General features: G+C 47.6%; 2 protein-coding genes across 4 annotated transcripts; both read right to left on the bottom strand.

Moving 5' to 3' along the window:
• Window positions 1–9651, bottom strand: LOC140422240 (uncharacterized). Of its 3 annotated transcripts, none has more exons than XM_072507253.1 (3): window positions 9595–9651; window positions 4278–4437; window positions 1–1962 (listed from the first exon to the last, which is right to left on the bottom strand). In XM_072507253.1, the coding sequence occupies exon 3, from the start codon at window positions 1610–1612 to the stop codon at window positions 512–514; it is 1101 nt and encodes a 366-aa protein (XP_072363354.1). In that variant the 5' UTR covers window positions 1613–1962; window positions 4278–4437; window positions 9595–9651; the 3' UTR covers window positions 1–511. The 3 variants fall into 3 exon arrangements, with proteins under 3 accessions (XP_072363354.1, XP_072363352.1, XP_072363353.1); XM_072507251.1 differs by lacking the exon at window positions 9595–9651 and adding an exon at window positions 9289–9582; XM_072507252.1 differs by lacking the exons at window positions 4278–4437; window positions 9595–9651 and adding an exon at window positions 9289–9582.
• A 2047-nt stretch (window positions 9652–11698) lies between these two features.
• On the bottom strand, window positions 11699–16978 carry LOC140422258 (uncharacterized). Its single transcript, XM_072507303.1, has 2 exons — window positions 16146–16978; window positions 11699–15037 (listed from the first exon to the last, which is right to left on the bottom strand). Exon 2 carries the CDS (start codon window positions 14672–14674, stop codon window positions 13823–13825), a length of 852 nt encoding a protein of 283 aa, XP_072363404.1. The 5' UTR covers window positions 14675–15037; window positions 16146–16978; the 3' UTR covers window positions 11699–13822.
• Window position 16979: the final 1 nt, after the last annotated feature.

Here is a 16979-nt window from a genome sequence, read left to right as displayed (position 1 = left end):
CTGGGCCTGTTGTGCATCTTGCTGAGGGGGACAGGAGTGCTGCTGTGGCCAGGGCCCAGAGGGTCGTTCCTTTACAGGATGCCTCCTCCATTTGTACCCAATCTGTGTTGGGTTCTTGTACCCATCCCCTCACTCTTTCTGCAGTTCCTGCCCGGTGGTAGTATTGTAGATTTGGTAAAGCCAGGCTCCCTTTGATTTTTCTTCTTTGCAGTGTCGGTTTGGGAATTCTCGGGTTCTTACCGCCGACAAATGCCATGATTAGACTATCTACGTTTTGGAAAAAGGCCTTGAGGATGAAGATTGGAATGGATCTCAACAGGAAGAGGAACCTTGGCAGTACGTTCATCTTAATCGTCTGCACTCTCCCCGCCAGGGAGAGTGGGAGTGAGCCCCACCGTTGAAGGTCTTTTCTAACTTCCTCCACCAGGCTGGTCAGGTTCCACTTGTGGATCTGTGTCCAGTTTCTGGCTATCTGGATCCCCAGGTAACGGAATCTGTTCTGAGCCGTTTACTAGTGGACTCGCTGGTGTCTCAGCAGGTGGGATGACCGAGAGAATCTCTGCCCACACACGGTGCAGGTGAACGGCTTCTCGCCAGTGTGAACTCGCTGGTGTCTCCGCAATGTGGATGATGTTTGAAACCTCTTTGTGCAGTGAGAGCAGCTGAACGGTCTCTCCTCAGTGTGAGTGCGCTGGTGTTCCATCAGTACCTGAGAGCTTTTAAACCCATTCCCACAGTCAGAGCATTTAAAGGGTCTCTCATTGGAGTGAGTGACATTGTGGCTCAGCAGATTGGATGAATGAGTGAATCCCTTCCCACACACTGAGCAGGTGAACGGTTTCTCCCCAGTGTGAACTCGCTGGTGTGTCCGCAATGTGGATGATGTTTTAAAGCTCTTTGTGCAGTGAGAGCAGCTGAACGGTCTCTCCTCAGTATGAATGCGCTGGTGGGACATTAGTTCCTGAGAGCTTTTGAACCTATTCCCACAGTCAGAGCATTTAAAGGGTCTCTCAATGGAGTGAGTGACATTGTGGCTCAGCAGGCTGGATGACTGAGTGAATCCCTTCCCACACACAGAGCAGACGAATGGCCTCTCCCCAGTGTGAACTCGCTGGTGTGTCTGCAGGTTGGATAATTGAGTAAATCTCTTCCCACACTGAGAGCAGATGAACGACCTCTCCCCAGAGTGAACTCTCTGGTGTCTCCGCAATGTGGATGATGTTTTAAAGCTCTCTGTGCAGTGAGAGCAGCTGAACGGTCTCTCCTCAGTGTGAATGCGCTGGTGGAACATTAGTTCCTGAGACCTTTTGAACCTATTCCCACAGTCAGAGCATTTAAAAGGTCTCTCATTGGAGTGAGTGACATTGTGTCTCTGCAGGCTGGATGACTGAGTGAATCCCTTTCCACACACAGAGCAGGTGAACGGCTTCTCCCCAGTGTGAAGTCGCTGGTGTGTCTGCAGGTTGGATATTTGAGTGAATCCCTTCCCACACTGAGAGCAGCTGAATGGTCTCTTCCCTGTGTGACTGTGTTGATGAGTTTCCAACTGAGATGGATATTTAAATCCCTTCCCACAGTCTCCACATTTCCACACTTTCTCCATGTTTATCATCTCATTGTATTTCTCCAGTTCGGATATTCAGTTAGAGCCTTGATCACACACAGAACACGTTTACGGTCTCTCCTCACTGTGAATGGTGTGATGTTTTTTCAGGGTGTGAAACTGGTTATAGCTCTTTCCACAGTCAGTGCTCTGGAACACTCTCACTCGTATGTGTGTGTCTTGGTGTTTTTCCAGTCACACTGATGTTGAAAATCTATTGAAGTCGACACAACAAACATTTCTCCTTCTAGATTCAAAGGCTGATGAGATTCAGGTCCCGATGAATCGACTGATTGTCAGACTTGACATGATGTTCGTTTTGAGATTTTTTTTCCTGTAAATCCTCACTTTCTAATATCCTGTAAAAGGGGGTTACAAAAATCATCACAGTCAGTACAGGATAGAAATTCAGAACAGACAATTCTAACAATTCTAGTTCTCTACGGAACATTCTTTCCTCTCTCATTCCCAAAGAGCTGTAAATCTCCATCCTGCACACTCTCCCTCCATTCTCACTCTGCTGTATCAATTCTGCTGTATGCAGAACTGGTTTAGCTCAGTGGGCTAGACAGCTGGTTTGTAATGCAGAACAAGGCCAGCAGCGCAGGTTCAATTCCCATTCCGGCTGAGAATTCTGAATTCTCCCTACCTGAACGGGTGCCAGAATATGGCGACTACGGGCTTTTCACAGTAACTTCATACATGTGACAATAAAAGATTATTATTAATATTCACCCTCCCAATGCTCGTGAAGGTGCTGATTCAGGCTGAGTAACAGATCCACGCTCACTGCTTCCTGTCCTGGATGCAGAGATCTGAAAATCTTCATGCAGGCTGCCAGATATATGTGTACATTACTGGCTTAAAAATGTGTTTAATGTATAGGTTTGTTCCAGTTGGTTGAGAAACATGCATTTGTGACTGATCATGATCTTGATACTTGCTGCCTATAAGGGTAGACAAGCAGAGATGATCAATATTCCAAATGAAATTGGATGGTCGCTGCAGGTTACAGAATGGGACCCACTCGAGACTGACAGAATTGCTCAACAGAGTCGGCATCAACTCGAAATGTCCATTGGACTCCTGATCTTCTGTAATAAATCTAATCGGAAATATATAACGTAGCTACAGTACTATAATAATATTTTATTGTCACAAGTATGAAGTTACTTGTGACAATAAAAGCCCCTGGTTGCCACATTCCGGCGCCTGTTCGGGTAAGCTTGTACGGGAATTGAACCCGCACTGCTGGCCTTGTTCTGCACCACAAACTAGCTGTCTAGCCCACTGAGCTAAACTAGCTCCAGTACTATGCTACAAGACTGGAATAATCAATGTACTTTATTCCAAGGCCACCAATAATGTATCAAATCTGTGCAATGTAACAACACAGATATATCGCTGTCCTCATTGAATCAGAGTTTCACAGCAGAGCAAGAGGCCCTTCAGCCCATCCTGTCTGTACTGGTTATCAGGCACCTATCTATTCTCATCCCATTTTCCAGCACTTGGTCCGTAGCCTTGTGTGCTTTGACCTGTCAAATACTCATCTAAATGCTTCTTCAATGTTGTGAGGTTTCCCGCCTTGACCACAATTCAGGCAGTGAGTTCCATATTCCACCATCCTCTGGTGAAAATGTTTTTCCTCAAATACCCTCTAAACCTCCTGCCACTCATCTTAAATTTATGCCCGCTGTTTATCGACATGTCTACTAAGGGGAAAGGTTTCTTCCAATCTACTCTTGCGATGTCTTTCATAAATTTGTAGATCTCAATCACTTACCCCTCAGCTCTAAGGGGAACAACTCCTAACCAGCCTTTCTTCATAGCTGAAACGTCCAGGCAACATCCTGGTGAATCTTCTCGGCACCCTTTCTAGTCTAATCACATCCTTCCTCTAGTGTAGCGACCAGAACTGCACACAGTACTCCAGCTGTAGCCTAATGAGCATTTTATACGGCTCCATCATAACCACCCTGCTCCTATATTCTATACCTCAGCTGATAAAAAGCAAGTATCCCATACCTCTTATTATCCACCTTATCTCCGTGTCTTTCTGACTTCAGGGATCTATGGACATGCACACCAAGGTCCCTCTGGTCTTCTATGCTTCCTAGGATCCTACCATTCATAGTATATTCCCTTGCCTAGTTAGTCCTCCCAACATGCATTACCTTACACTTTGCAGGATTAAAATCATTTGCCACTGTTCTGACCATCTAACGAGATCATCTATAGCGTCCTGTAATATAAGGCTTTCCTCCTATTTACCACTCCACAATGTTTTGTCATCTGAATACATTCTTGCCTCCTACATTCACATCTACATTATTAATGTACACGACAAACAGCAAAGGGCCCAGCAGCAATCCTATCGGAACACACTGGACATGGGGTTCCAGTCACAAAGACAACCTTCAACCATCACCCTCTGCCTCCTGCCACAAAGCCAATTTGGGATCCAATTTGCCAAAATGCCCTGGATCCTTTGGGCTCCTACCTTCCTGGCAAGTCTCCCATGACAGACTGAAGCCTCACTGAAGTCCATGTAGACCACATCAACTGCACAACCGTCAGCACCTATTCACCGCCTCGAAAACTACAAATCAAATTTGAAAGACACGATCTCCCCCTGACAAAACCTTGCTGACCATCCTTGATTAATCCTTACCTTCCCAAGTGGAGATGAATTCTGGCCCTCAGAATTGTTTTCAATAGTTTCCCCACCACTGAAGTTAGACTCACTGGTCTGTAATTTCATGTTTTTTCCCTACTTCCCTTTGTGAATAATGGCACCACATTATCTGTCCCCCAGTCCTCTGGCACTGCTCCTGTGACCAAAGAAGATTTGAAAATTATTGTCAGAGCCTCTGCAATCTACTCTTTTGCCTCCCACAGCAGCCTGGGAAACATCTCATCTGGGCCTGAGGATTTAAACAAGCCACCAATTGAAGGTCAGAATAAGAAATGGAAAGGGGGAAGAAAAGAAAATGTTTTACTCACAGATATTGGTGGAACTTGGGTGAATTTATACCGGGGTTGGTAAATCCTTTAACGGATTACTGAGCTCTAATATGTATTTACGCTTCCTCTCCCTCATCGGACATATTTCTTCTCCCCCTGTTATTATCCCTGGTGCAGTTGCATAGCTCGTCCCGTCATCACCTCATAGGGTGATAATCCAGTTGTTCGATTTGGGCTCGCTCTTAACTGCATTAGGACAGTAGGCAGCACATCTACCCCTTGCTGCTGTTTCTACTCTTGAGCCTTTGTCAGGGCAGTTTTTAGAGTCCTATTCATCCGCTCTACCATTCCTGAGCTTTGGAGATGGTAAGGGATGTGGAATTTGTGTTTGATCCCCATCCACTCACATATTTTCTTCATTACTGTTCCAGTAAAGTGTGTTCCTTGGTCCGAATCTAGTTGCAAGGGTACCCCCCAGCGAGGAATCACGTCCTTGACTAATATTCGTGCCACGGTTGTGGCCGTGCAGTCTCGGGTTGGGAATGCCTCCACCCATCTGGTAAATTAGTCAATTATTACTGGCAGTATCGTTCTTCTGGCTCAGGGGCTGTGATCCAGTAAAGTCAATTTGGAGATTCTCCCAGGGTCCCTTTGGTCTCGGCTGATGTGCCACCCGGATCTTTATGGAGCGCCCCGGGTTGTACTGCGCACATGGGATGCATCTCTGACAGTGATTAACTAGATCTCTCCCCATTCCTGGCCACCACCATTCCTTAATAATAATATAATAATCACTTATTGTCACAAGTATGCTTCAATGAAGTTACTGTGAAAAGCCCCTAGTCGCCACATTCCGGCGCCTGTTCGGATGACTGGTACGGGAATTGAACCCGCGCTGCTGGCATTGTTCTGCATTACAAGCCAGTTTAGCCCACTGTGCTAAACCAGCCCCTTTCCGATTAAGTGTATCATGGCCTCTCTTCCTGAGTGGTCCATTCCATGGTGTAATTCAAGGAGGGTCTGCCTTATGCAGGCAGGGGCAATTACCCTTCCATCCTTCCTCCAGATCTTTTTCTTCCCTTGATATGTCTTTGTGTAATTGTTCATCACTGATGTCTTCTACCTGGGCATTCATGACGGCAATGTTGTGTTCCAGGGCAATTTGGGCCGCCTTGTCTGCTGCTTTGTTACCTTTTTTTTTGGGTGTCTCTACCTTCTAGTGGGCCTTAACGTTTATCACTGCTACCTGTCTCGATAACCTTGTGACTTCCAATAAGGCTTCTACATGCTGTTGTTGTTTTATCCTATCTCCTCCAGAAGTGACAAAGCCCCTCCTGTCCTATGCCGTTATATAGTTGTGCACGACCCCGAAGGCATACCTATTATCTGTGGATATGTTCACCATCTTCCCCTTGGCCATGATCAGGGCCTGAGTGAAAGCCACCAATTCAGCCACCTGTGCTGACAGTGCTTCTTCCAGCCTTCCCGAGAGGACTGTTACTAATTTGTCATCTCCTACTGCCCATCCGGTTCGTGGGGACCGTTGACATATTTTCTAGATCCATCTACATCCAGGTGAGTTCTGGGGTTTCTCGAGGGTCTTCCACTATCGCTCCACTTACCCCAGGTTCGATTCCGGCTTGGGTCACTGTCTGTGCGGAGTCTGCACATCCTCCCCGTGTGTGCGTGGGTTTCCTCCGGGTGCTCCGGTTTCCTCCCACAGTCCAAAGATGTGCAGGTTAGGTGGATTGGCCATGCTAAATTGCCCTTAGTGTCCAAAATTGCCCTTAGTGTTGGGTGGGGTTACTGGGTTATGGGGATAGGGCGGCGGTGTTGGCCTTGGGTCGGGTGCTCTTTCCAAGAGCCGGTGCAGACTCGACGGGCGAATGGCCTCCTTCTGCACTGTAAATTCTATGATTCAATGATTCCTCACCTGTCTCAGAGTATACATGGGACTCTCCTGTGTATGTGATTCCTTCTGCAGGTTTTTCCCCCGTGTCCTTTATGATGACACTGATCTATCATTAGGAATTAAGATTCCCATTGGGCCTGTCGTAGGTTTGAGACTGATCTGAGTTTACTGTTGTTCAACATTTCTACAATGGTATGCCTGGTGTGTACGATGATATCTCCGGTCATTACTGTAGGTTCGCTGACCCTGACCGCCCATGCTGCGCAGTCCAGAGCTGCCACGCAGCGAGCCAAGCCCGCCAGTGCGGGCGGCTGTCTTGTTGAGTAATATGCCACTGGTCTTCGCCTGTCCCCGTGGATTTCGGTCACTACTGCGGCATGGAACTCACCTTCGTTCCTGCAATGTATGTGGATCGGCTTTCTCAGGTCTGGTGGACCGAGGCCGGGGGCTGAAGTCAATGCTTGTTTTAACTTCCCGTATGCTTCTTCCTGTTCCAGTCCCCAGCCTATGGACTGGGTGCCAGGATTTCCCCCTTTTACCAGTCTTTGGATAGGCTCCGCTATGGCGGCAAAGTCAGGTATAAAATTCTGACTATAATTAAACAGCCCTAAAACCTTACGAACTCCGCGGACAGAGATATCTTCTGGATTGCCACTCGGCTTCCTGGGGCATGGTTCGGGTTCCCTGGGATATCTGTTGCCCCAGATAAATGACGGTCTTGCGTCCTATCTGAGCCTTTTTGGGGTTTACTTTAAATCCTCCTGTTTCTAATGCCTGTAGGACCTCCGTCAACGCTGCAGCGTATCCTGGTTCATCCTCTGAGGCGGTCAACAGATCATCCACACACTGCAGAATTGTGCTGCGATACAGGCTTAAATCCACCCTTTCCAGCAGGGAGTTCATAACACGGTGGAATATGGCTGGGCTGTTCTGCGGCAGCCTCATCCATGTGCATTGTTTATCCCCCACGTGAAGGCAAATTTATTCTGGGACTCTGGATCCAATGGTACGGACCTGAATCCATTAGCTATATCCGAAACTGTGAGTATCTTGTGTTCTAGGTTCAAATCGGTCAAAATGGTAGCTGGGCTCGAGACTACGGGGTGTAATTTAGGAGTTACCTTGTTCAATTCTGTGTAATCGATGGTCAGACGGAATGTTTTATCAGGTTTAATTACTGGCCATACTGGTTCGTAGTACTCTCGGTCAGCCTAATTATTCCCTTCTCTTCTAAATCCCGAACAACTTCTTGTACTGCCTGTTATGTCTCGGGGTTCATGGGAAATTGCTTTTGTGGTTTTTGTTCAGGTCCTTGGAGGACGATGGGTTCCATAGGGATCTCCCCCATCTCCTGTTTCATTTTGGCCCATACCCCATCCATCAATCTGCACACAGTGCCGAAAGGCCCCGGCTCCTCGTCCCAATCTCCTTTTAGGATGCTTGCACTCCTCACTTTGGCCATGTGGTGGCAATGTTGGTTGAATCGGACCTTGGATCGTCATTTCGTGGCCAGTGAACCTTGGGGTTCGCTGCGTCTATCAGTATATTCAGTTGTTTTAGTCGGTCCATTCCCAGGACTCATCCCTCATTATTAGGGCATACAAAAATCTGGACTGGTCTCAGTCGGTTGGCTATGTCTAATATAACTGTTTTGCTCTTATAGACTCGGGTCCTTGAACCCCCCAATCCAATTATATATATATATATATTCTTTTGTAAGTGGCAAGGGTTCCGAAACCCTCCAAAACAGCCAGCTTCTCAGCGGAGTGAGGCTTTGGGCGGGATTCTGTGGGAATCGGCGGGGCGGGCAACTCCAGCGCTGAGGAGTGGCGTGAATCACTCCTCCCGCCCAAAGGTGCTGATCAGGGGCTAGGCCCGCGCCGGAGTGGTTTGCGCCGCGCTGGCAAGGGGCTTGGTGCCACGTCAACCGGTGCCGCAGGGCCTCCGCCGGCCGGCGCGTGTTGGCGCATGCGCGGGAGCGCCAGCGTGTGCTGGCGTCATCCCAGCGCATGTGCAGGGGGCGTTCATCTCCCGTCGGCCATCGCGGAGGTCCACAGCGGCCGACGCCATGGCACAGGCCCGCCCGCAGATCGGTCGCCCCGATCGCGGGCCAGGTCACCGTGGGTGCACCTCCAGGGGCCAGATTCTCCAACCCGGCGAGGGGGGGGGGGGGGGCAGAGAATCCCGCCCCTTGTATCTCTGGTTTGTGGCAGTAGCATCCCGCTGAAAGGGTGCACACTTGACTCCTGTTACTTCTTCCCCGTCCCGTTTTGGTGGGGCGGAGCCATTGGGTGGCGGCTTTATCAGTTTTACCAGTTGATGGACCAAGATGATCCCGGCCTTTTCGGTCGTGTCCCGTTTTTGTCCATCCCACCACTTTCTCTGCGCTGTGAGCGACACTGTGGGGTCCCATCCTTCTTTACACATTTTCTTCACTAACTCTTTGCCTACATTTCAGGGACCCCGGGGGGCCCCAGTTCGGTGGTCCTCGACCACTCGCTTCCATGACTTGTTAACTAATATCACCACGAATCCGGTCCCGCTCAGGCGACTCGTTCTCGGAGGCCTTCCCACTCGTCCGCCTCGAGAGGTGGGGGTCCTGACTTGTAACTATGTTGTTATGATGATTACACCGGACGGGTAACACATGGCACTCTGTGCGTCTCAGATTCCCAACTAACTCTGGCCGTCACGCGGGGCTCAATCGCACCCTTCATTCAGGCTCAGTCTGGGCCCTCGAGCAGCTTCCCATCACAACGCCTTTAATAGAAAGACGGACACATTTTAAATTGTGTCTCTTACTCACTCGGTCTGACTGCCTGATCCGCTGAATATCACTTCGCCGTCCGGCCGCCTCGCCAAATGACTCTAATTTCTGGCTGTCAGAACTTTGACGACTTGCCCAGTTCACTGGCTCGGGCGGCATTCCAGCTTGTTACAGAGCTCTGGGAGAAGAGTCCCAGACCCTGCAGTCTGTGGAAACATCTTCTCGTTCGAGCCAGGGCTTACACTGGTTTAACATACAGTTTCAAAAAGCGGAATTAGTTTATGTACTCATTTACATGGAGCCTATTAACACATTTAGATCACATTTCTCCAATCAATTCCTTACACATTAGGTTACATTGTTCCAATCAGCTCTTCACATTCGTGATTATATGTTAGTCATGGTGTCTGTTAGTGACGCACAAAGAGGGCCTCTTCCTCTTTTGGTTGCTATTTTGAGTTTGGTCACCCGCTCCTGTCGTTGTGGAGCAATGGGTCAGTTACATACACAGGATGCACCTGGTCAGGGGACACTTATTTTCCCCAAAGTTTGTGTTCAGCAGAATTCGGTGTTCGTACAATAGTATCCCGGCGTGCACAGCCAAGTCCAAAAATTCATTCCAATAGTACTATTGTTAGTTAGGGCGAGGGGTATTTTGTTCCGGTTTTAGCGGGCTATTTTGAGTAAGAGAGCCTATTTTGGGGTTTGTAGGAGGAGATGCACCTGATGTGCGACTGCTCAGCACAGCTCCGTCTCCGGAAGTCTACGAAGGCTTTTGTGGATATTGCAGAGTTAGCTTCAACTAACTCTTTGTGGTTGCCGACTTCAACTACGGGTTGCACAGCGGTTAGCACTGCTGCCACACATCTGCAGGGTCCTGGGTTCAATTCCAGCCTCGGATGACTTTGTGGAGTCTGCATGTTCTCCCCGTGTCTGCCTGGGTTTCCTCCCACAGTCCAAAGATGTGCAGTTTCAGTGGTTTGGCCATGCTAAATTGCCCCTTAGTGTCCAAAAGGTTATGTAGGGTCCCCGGTTAGGGTGGAGGTGCGGCCTTAAGTAGGGTGCTCTTTTCAAGGGCCGGTGCAGACTCGATGGGCCGAATGTCTTCCTTCTGCATTGGAGGGATTCTATTCTACAAACTTGAATCCTCTGGTACATAAGCTCCCAGTTACCAGGAACCATCCCTCCCCCCTGGGCTTGTGAGGAGGTGGTTATGTGGATGTTTGAAGAAATTTGCAACCGGCGCAGGGATTTTCCCTTCTTTCCAGCCCCACAGCAATGTCATCCCAGAACCTCCTGGGCTTTCCATGAGGAAATTCAATTCAACTTATTCATTTTAATTCTGCTGTGTTATTAGTCTGTTTTGCCCCTACCTCCCTCCCTCCACCCGCCCCCCCCCCCCCCCCCCATTTTGTATCTGCTGACACTTAATTTTCCCTGAAGAGGCCAATAAACGGCTGCCACCTCCGGGCAAACCCTAACATTGATCCTCTCAGGACGAACTTGATTTTCTCAAGCCTGAGGAACCTGGCCATGTCACTAACCCATACCACACCAATAAGATCCATCTCTGGGCTACCGGGGAGGCAGAGGCCAAAACATTAGCCTCTCTCAACCGCTGGGCTCCCGGGTCTTCCGACACACCAAAAACCGCCACCTCTGGACTCGAAACCACCCATACCTTCAATGTCGTGGATATGACTTCGGCAAATCCTTGCTAGAATCCCTAAGCTTCTGACATGCCCAAAACATGTGGACATGATTTGCGGGCCCTCCCACACACCGCCCACACCTATTCTCCATCCCTTCAAAGAACCTGCTCATACAGGCCACATATCATTGAAGACAAATAGACAATTCCAGTGATGCTGAATGCCACATTAATCAACTGCAAACTCGTCACGGGAACGAGTGCCAATCTCCTCAGCCTCTCCGATTTGAACCACCTGAGAGTTCAACCGACAGTTTTTGTTTGACTGGAACAACTGATTGGCTATGCGCAGAATGCGATTGAAATGCGAGGGGTATGTGACCTAGAAGCATGGGTGCATAATCAAAGTCACATTGTGCAATTCGCCATTGTGGACACAAAGTGAGAGTCCATATTGGGAGTGAAAGTGTGCGAAGCCCTGAACCTCGTTGAGCGACTGTACGTTCCAGACAGCGTGAAGACAAAGGATTATTGTAACTGGCTACGAGATATGATGCCGCAGTCATCCGATGAGGACAGTGATGAAACAGATGATGAGCCAGAAGAGGAAGACTATGAAGGTCTATCAACTTTATTTGCAACTGGTTGATCAACTGGATGAGTACCATTTGGACATGCAGCATTTGTGCAGTAGATTGGAGCAATTGTGCAAACATTTGGCCACCACAGTGTATGGTGAAGGTGAAGGAAGGGATTTAACTGAGCATATGGGAGCATCTCTTTTCCATAGTAACTGTGTTAAAGACCAAAATAAGCCAGAACTTTATTGCAAAATGGATTATATGAATGAGGAAATTGATGCAGATAAACTGTTTTACTGGAAACACAATTTTTGAAAGATTTTTCACCAATGTCTTTGGAATCCCAAAAGCTTTGTTTATTTCCTACTTTGGGCAGCTCGCCATTGAATGACCCAGAACCTGAAGATGACCTAATTGGCATTTGAGCTGCTTCCTTCCAACAATGAGTCTGAAAGTCCCACTGATTGTGAAAGATTCTCTACGGACGTGGGACAGTTAATAAACTTCTCGTGGTCTGAATGTTGCAATAAGATATGGTTGATATAATAATTGATATGGTTAATCTCTACAGATATGAGGAAACAATAATTGTAGTTGGGTTGACAAAAAGGGACTTATTGATGTCACTCAGAACATTGTGTACAACAGGTTTCTGCTGGATGCGTAGCCAGAGTGGCTCCTTCAACAATGAACCTGTTGATTCAATCTGTTCTCTGATGGATGTCCATTGGACGCCATCTTGGAAATATTGGGGCCAAAGAATCACATTAAAAATAAAATGTTTATCTTAATTAAAAAAACAAAAAACTTTATTTGCAACTAGTGACAAAGTGATCACGGGTGGCATGCAATGTGTGCAGGATAACGGTGAGACTGACAGTTCTAAGCTGGACTGTACAGAGGCTGACAATGAGAGTGCAACACTGAACAAATAAGTCGAGAGCACACCTATTGTGAACAGCCAACAAAAAAATGCAGACATCTTGGAGAAGTTGACTCCAGATGAGAAGCACAAAGAGGTCAAAGATACGTCAAATAATCTAAAGGGAACTGATCGTAAAAAGATTAAAGATTGTGGGAGAATCTAGAAATTGGAGTCACTTTAAAAGTAAGAACTTGCACATTTAAGGCAGAGGAGAAATTTTTCTCTCAGAGGGTCGTGAATCTTTGGAACTTTCTTCCTCAAAGGGCAGTGGAAGCAGAGTCTGTGAATATTTTGAAGACGGAGTTGAATAGATTCTTGATAGCAAGGGGATGAAAGGTTATCGGGGGGAATGTGGAGTTGAGGTTACAATCAGATCAGCCGGGAACCTATTGAATGGTGGAGCAGGCTCGAGGGGCCGAATGGCCTACTCCTGCTCCTAATTTGTATGTTATTACATCCTTTATAATAGATTGTAGCATTTTCCCTCCTACTGATGTCAGGCTAATGGGTGTGTGGTTCCCCGTTTTCTCTCTCCCTCCTTAAATATTGGGGTTACATTTACCACCTTCCAATCTGCAGGAACCATTCCAGAATCTATAGAATTTTGAAAGATGACCACCAATGTATCCACTATCTCTACAGCCACCTCTTTCAGCACTCTGGGATGTAGAGCAGCAGCTTTTGGAGATTTATTAACTTTCAACCACATAAATTTCTCCAGTACTACTTTTTCACAAATACTAATCTCTTTCAGTTCCTCGTGCTCACTAGTCCGTTGGTTCTCTCGTGTTCTGGGGACAAATTCTGTATCTTCCTCCATGAAGACAGACACACATTGTTTAGTTTCTCTGCCATTTCCTTATTCCCCATTATAAACTCTCCTGTCTCTGTCTGGAATGGACCCACATTGGTCTTTGCTAATCTTTTCCTTTTCACATACGTATCGGAGCTTTTCCAGTTGGTTTTTATGTTTATCGTCAGTTTGCTCTAATATTCTATTTTCTCTTTATCAGTTTCTTGGTCCTTTGCTGAATTCTAAAACAAGTTCTCAATCCTCAGGCGTACAGCTATTTTGGCCACTTTATGAGTCTCTTCTTTGATCAAATGGAATCTTTAACATTTCTTGTTAGACACGGTTGCATCACTTTTCCTGTTGGATTTTTGCTCCTTAAAGGAATCTATGTTTGTTGTTTTTGTGTGAAATAAGAGTCGTCAAGTCCCAGGGGACCAGAGGCTGCTTTCCCCTTTGAGAAAGTGAGCTGACTGGTGGTGATAGAATCTGAGGGTCACCACACCTCAGGCGAGGGGCAGTGTTGAAAAGGTGGGGCCTTCATGGATAACCTCAGCCGGTACGGGAGCTGAACCCATGATGTTGAAGTCGCTGTACACCACACACCAGCCATCCAGCCAACTGAGTTAACTCTCCCTGGTGTGAACTTGCTGGTGTCTCCGCAGGCTGGATAATGTAGTGAATCCCTTCCCACATCGAGAGCAGGTGAACGGCCTCTCCCCAGTGTGAACTCGTTGGTGTGTCTGCAGGCTAGATAACTCAGTGAATTTGTTTCCACACTGAGAGCAGGTGAACGGCCTCTCCCCAGTGTGAACTCGCTGGTGTCTCTGCAGGCTGGATAATTGACTGAATCCCTTCCCACATTGAGAGCAGGTGAACGGCTTCTCCCCAGTGTGAACTCGCTGGTGTGTCTGCAGGCTGGATAATTGACTGAATCCCTTCCCACATTGAGAGCAGGTGAATGGCTTCTCCCCAGTGTGAACCCGCTGGTGTGTCTGTAGGTGGGATAACTGAGTGAATTCCTTCTCACATTGAGAGCAGGTGAATGGCCTCACCCCAGAGTGAACTAGCTTGTGTGCATTCAGATAGGATGAATGAGTGAATCCCTTCCCACACTGAGAGCAGCTAAACGGCCTCTCCCTTGTGTGAACCCGGTGGTGTGTCCGCAGGGTGGATGAATCACTGAATCTCTTCTCACACTGAGAGCAGCTGAATGGCCTCTCCCCAGTGTGAATGCGCTGGTGTGACCGCAGGCCGGATGGATCACTGAAATCCTTCCCACACTGAGAGCAGGTGAATGGCTTCTCCCCAGTGTGAACACGCTGGTGTGTATTTAGGTGGGATAACTGAGTGAATCCCTTCTCACATACAGAGCAGGTGAACGGCCTCTCCCCAGTGTGAATACGTCGATGAATCTCCAGTTGAGATGGGGCACTGAATCCCTTCCCACAATCCCCACATATCCACGGTTTCTCCATGTTTTGTGTCTCCTCGAATCTCTGCAGGTCAGAAAATCAGTTGCAGCCTCGTCCACACACAGAACACGTGTGCGGTCTTTCCCCGCTGTGAATGGTGCAATGTTTTTTCAGGCTGTGTAACTGGTTAATGCTCTTTCCACAGTCAGTACTCTGGAACCCTCTCACTCGGATGTGTGTGTCTCGGTGCTTTTCCAGTCACAATTATGTTTAAAATCTTTTGATGCTGACAGGTTGGGCAAACATTTTTCCTTCCCCTTCTCGATTCAAAGGCCGATGATATTCAGGTCCCAAGGAATCTGGTGACTGTCAGATCGAGAGGTTATGTTTGAGATTTCTGTCTGTAATTCCTCCTCTTTTCATATCCTGTAAAAGGAGTTTACAGAAGACATCACTGTCAGTACAGGGTAGAAATTCAGAACAGAGATTTCTAGTTTCTAGAGAACATTTTTTTCTCTCACGTTTCCCAATACCTAGTCTCTAATACCTATTTTGCCATACCTAGGGAGTGGACTCAGAGGGTGGAGTGCCGGAGCAGTAAGTACAAAACACTTACCTCGGGAATTCAAGGCCTAGTCTCCAGGGAGAGGATTTGAAGAGGCGGAGCATCAGAGTAGTAAATATAAAGACCTTTCCTAGTTTCCAGGGTGAGAACTGAGAGGTCTGGATTTTTGGAGCTGAGTAAAAAACCTTTCCCTGGGGATTCGTGGTCTGCTCGTGGAGCGGACTTAGAACATACAACATACAGTGCAGAAGGACACCATTCGGCCCATCGGGTCTGCACCAACCCTCTTAAGCCCTCACTTCCACCCTATCCCTGTAACCCAATAACTCCTCCTAACCTTTTTGGTCACTAAGGGCAATTTATCATGGCCAATCCACCTAACCTGCACGTTTTTGGACTGTGGAAGGAAACCGGAGCACCCGGAGGAAACCCACGCACACACGAGGAGAACGTGCAGACTCTGCACAGACAGTGACCCAGCAGGGAATCGAACCTGGGACCCTGGCTCTGTGAAACAACAGTGCTATCCATGGGATGGCCGGCAATCTCGAAAGTCCGTTGCAGCTCGCATTTTACAAGCCGGTCTCAACCGTTGGGCGTTCCTCTCGCAATCAGAAATGCCGCGAACGAGTGCCGCGATCCTCCCAAAACCTGCCCACTACCCACCCGCGGGTTGCGACACTGAGTTTGTAAACCCCTTGAGTGTTGGAGGCGTGAGTACAAAGACCTTGCCTCAGAGATTCGCAGCCTAACTCTCCAGGAGTGCACCCGGAGGGACGGAGTATCGGAGCTGTGAATATAAAAACCTTACCTCGGGAATTCACGGCCTAGTCTCCAGGGGGCGGACTCGGAGGGACTGAGTACTAGAGCTGTGAGTGTAAAAACTTTACCTCAGGGATTTGCGGCCCAGTCTCCAGGGAGTGGACTCGGAGAGGCAGAGTATCGGAACTGTGAGTATAATAACATTACCTTGGGGATTCGCAGCCTGGTCTCCTGGTAGTGTACCCGGACATGTGAAGTTTCGGAGCTGTGAGCATGAATTTGCACTGGTTGGAGATTTTAAATCTGGGGCATAGTCTAAAAATTAGGGCTAAACTGTTCAGGAGCGATATTTGGAACAACATTTTCACACAAAGGATGGTAGAGGTTCGGATTTCTTTTCCACAAACAGCATTTGATGTTGGATCAGTTGTTAATTTTAAATGAGATCTATAGATTTTTGTTGAACAAAGATTTGATGGGATATGGACCAACGGCAGGTATGTGGAGTTAGGCACATTCTCCCCAAGTCTGCATGGGTCGAACACCCACAACCCAAAGATGTGCAGGATAGGTGAATTGGCCACGCTAAATTGTCCCTTATTGCAAAAAAAATTATTGGATACTCTGAATTTATAGAAAACAAGGAAAGAAAAAGGTATAATGGAGTTAGGTCACAGATCAGCCATGATCTCCTTGAATGGTGGGGCATGTGCAAGGGACTGAATGGCCTACTCCTGTTCCTATAAGACCATAAGAGAACCATAAATAATATATCTAATCTGTAGCATATAACACTAGGCATATCTCTGTCCTACATTAGTTAGATGTCCACTTAAATGTCAGCCATCGCCTGGGGAAACCAGCCCTTTAATTGTGAACATTGGGAAGGAGACCATCCTTTTAGCCAGACAAATAAATGTGTCAAGCTGAGGGAGCAAAGGATGTCAATGTCTTTAAGAGAGAGACCTGGGCCAAGCTTTGCAGAGTCTGCACCCTCCCTGGATTCACTTCCTTTCCCTTCAGTTGCTGCAAGTGACCAAT

The sequence above is a fragment of the Scyliorhinus torazame genome, chromosome 5 (genome assembly GCF_047496885.1).
Source record: "Scyliorhinus torazame isolate Kashiwa2021f chromosome 5, sScyTor2.1, whole genome shotgun sequence".
NCBI classification, from domain to species: domain Eukaryota; kingdom Metazoa; phylum Chordata; class Chondrichthyes; order Carcharhiniformes; family Scyliorhinidae; genus Scyliorhinus; species Scyliorhinus torazame.
Note: the sequence above shows the minus strand (reverse complement) of the source record. Positions and strands in the feature narration are given on the sequence as shown.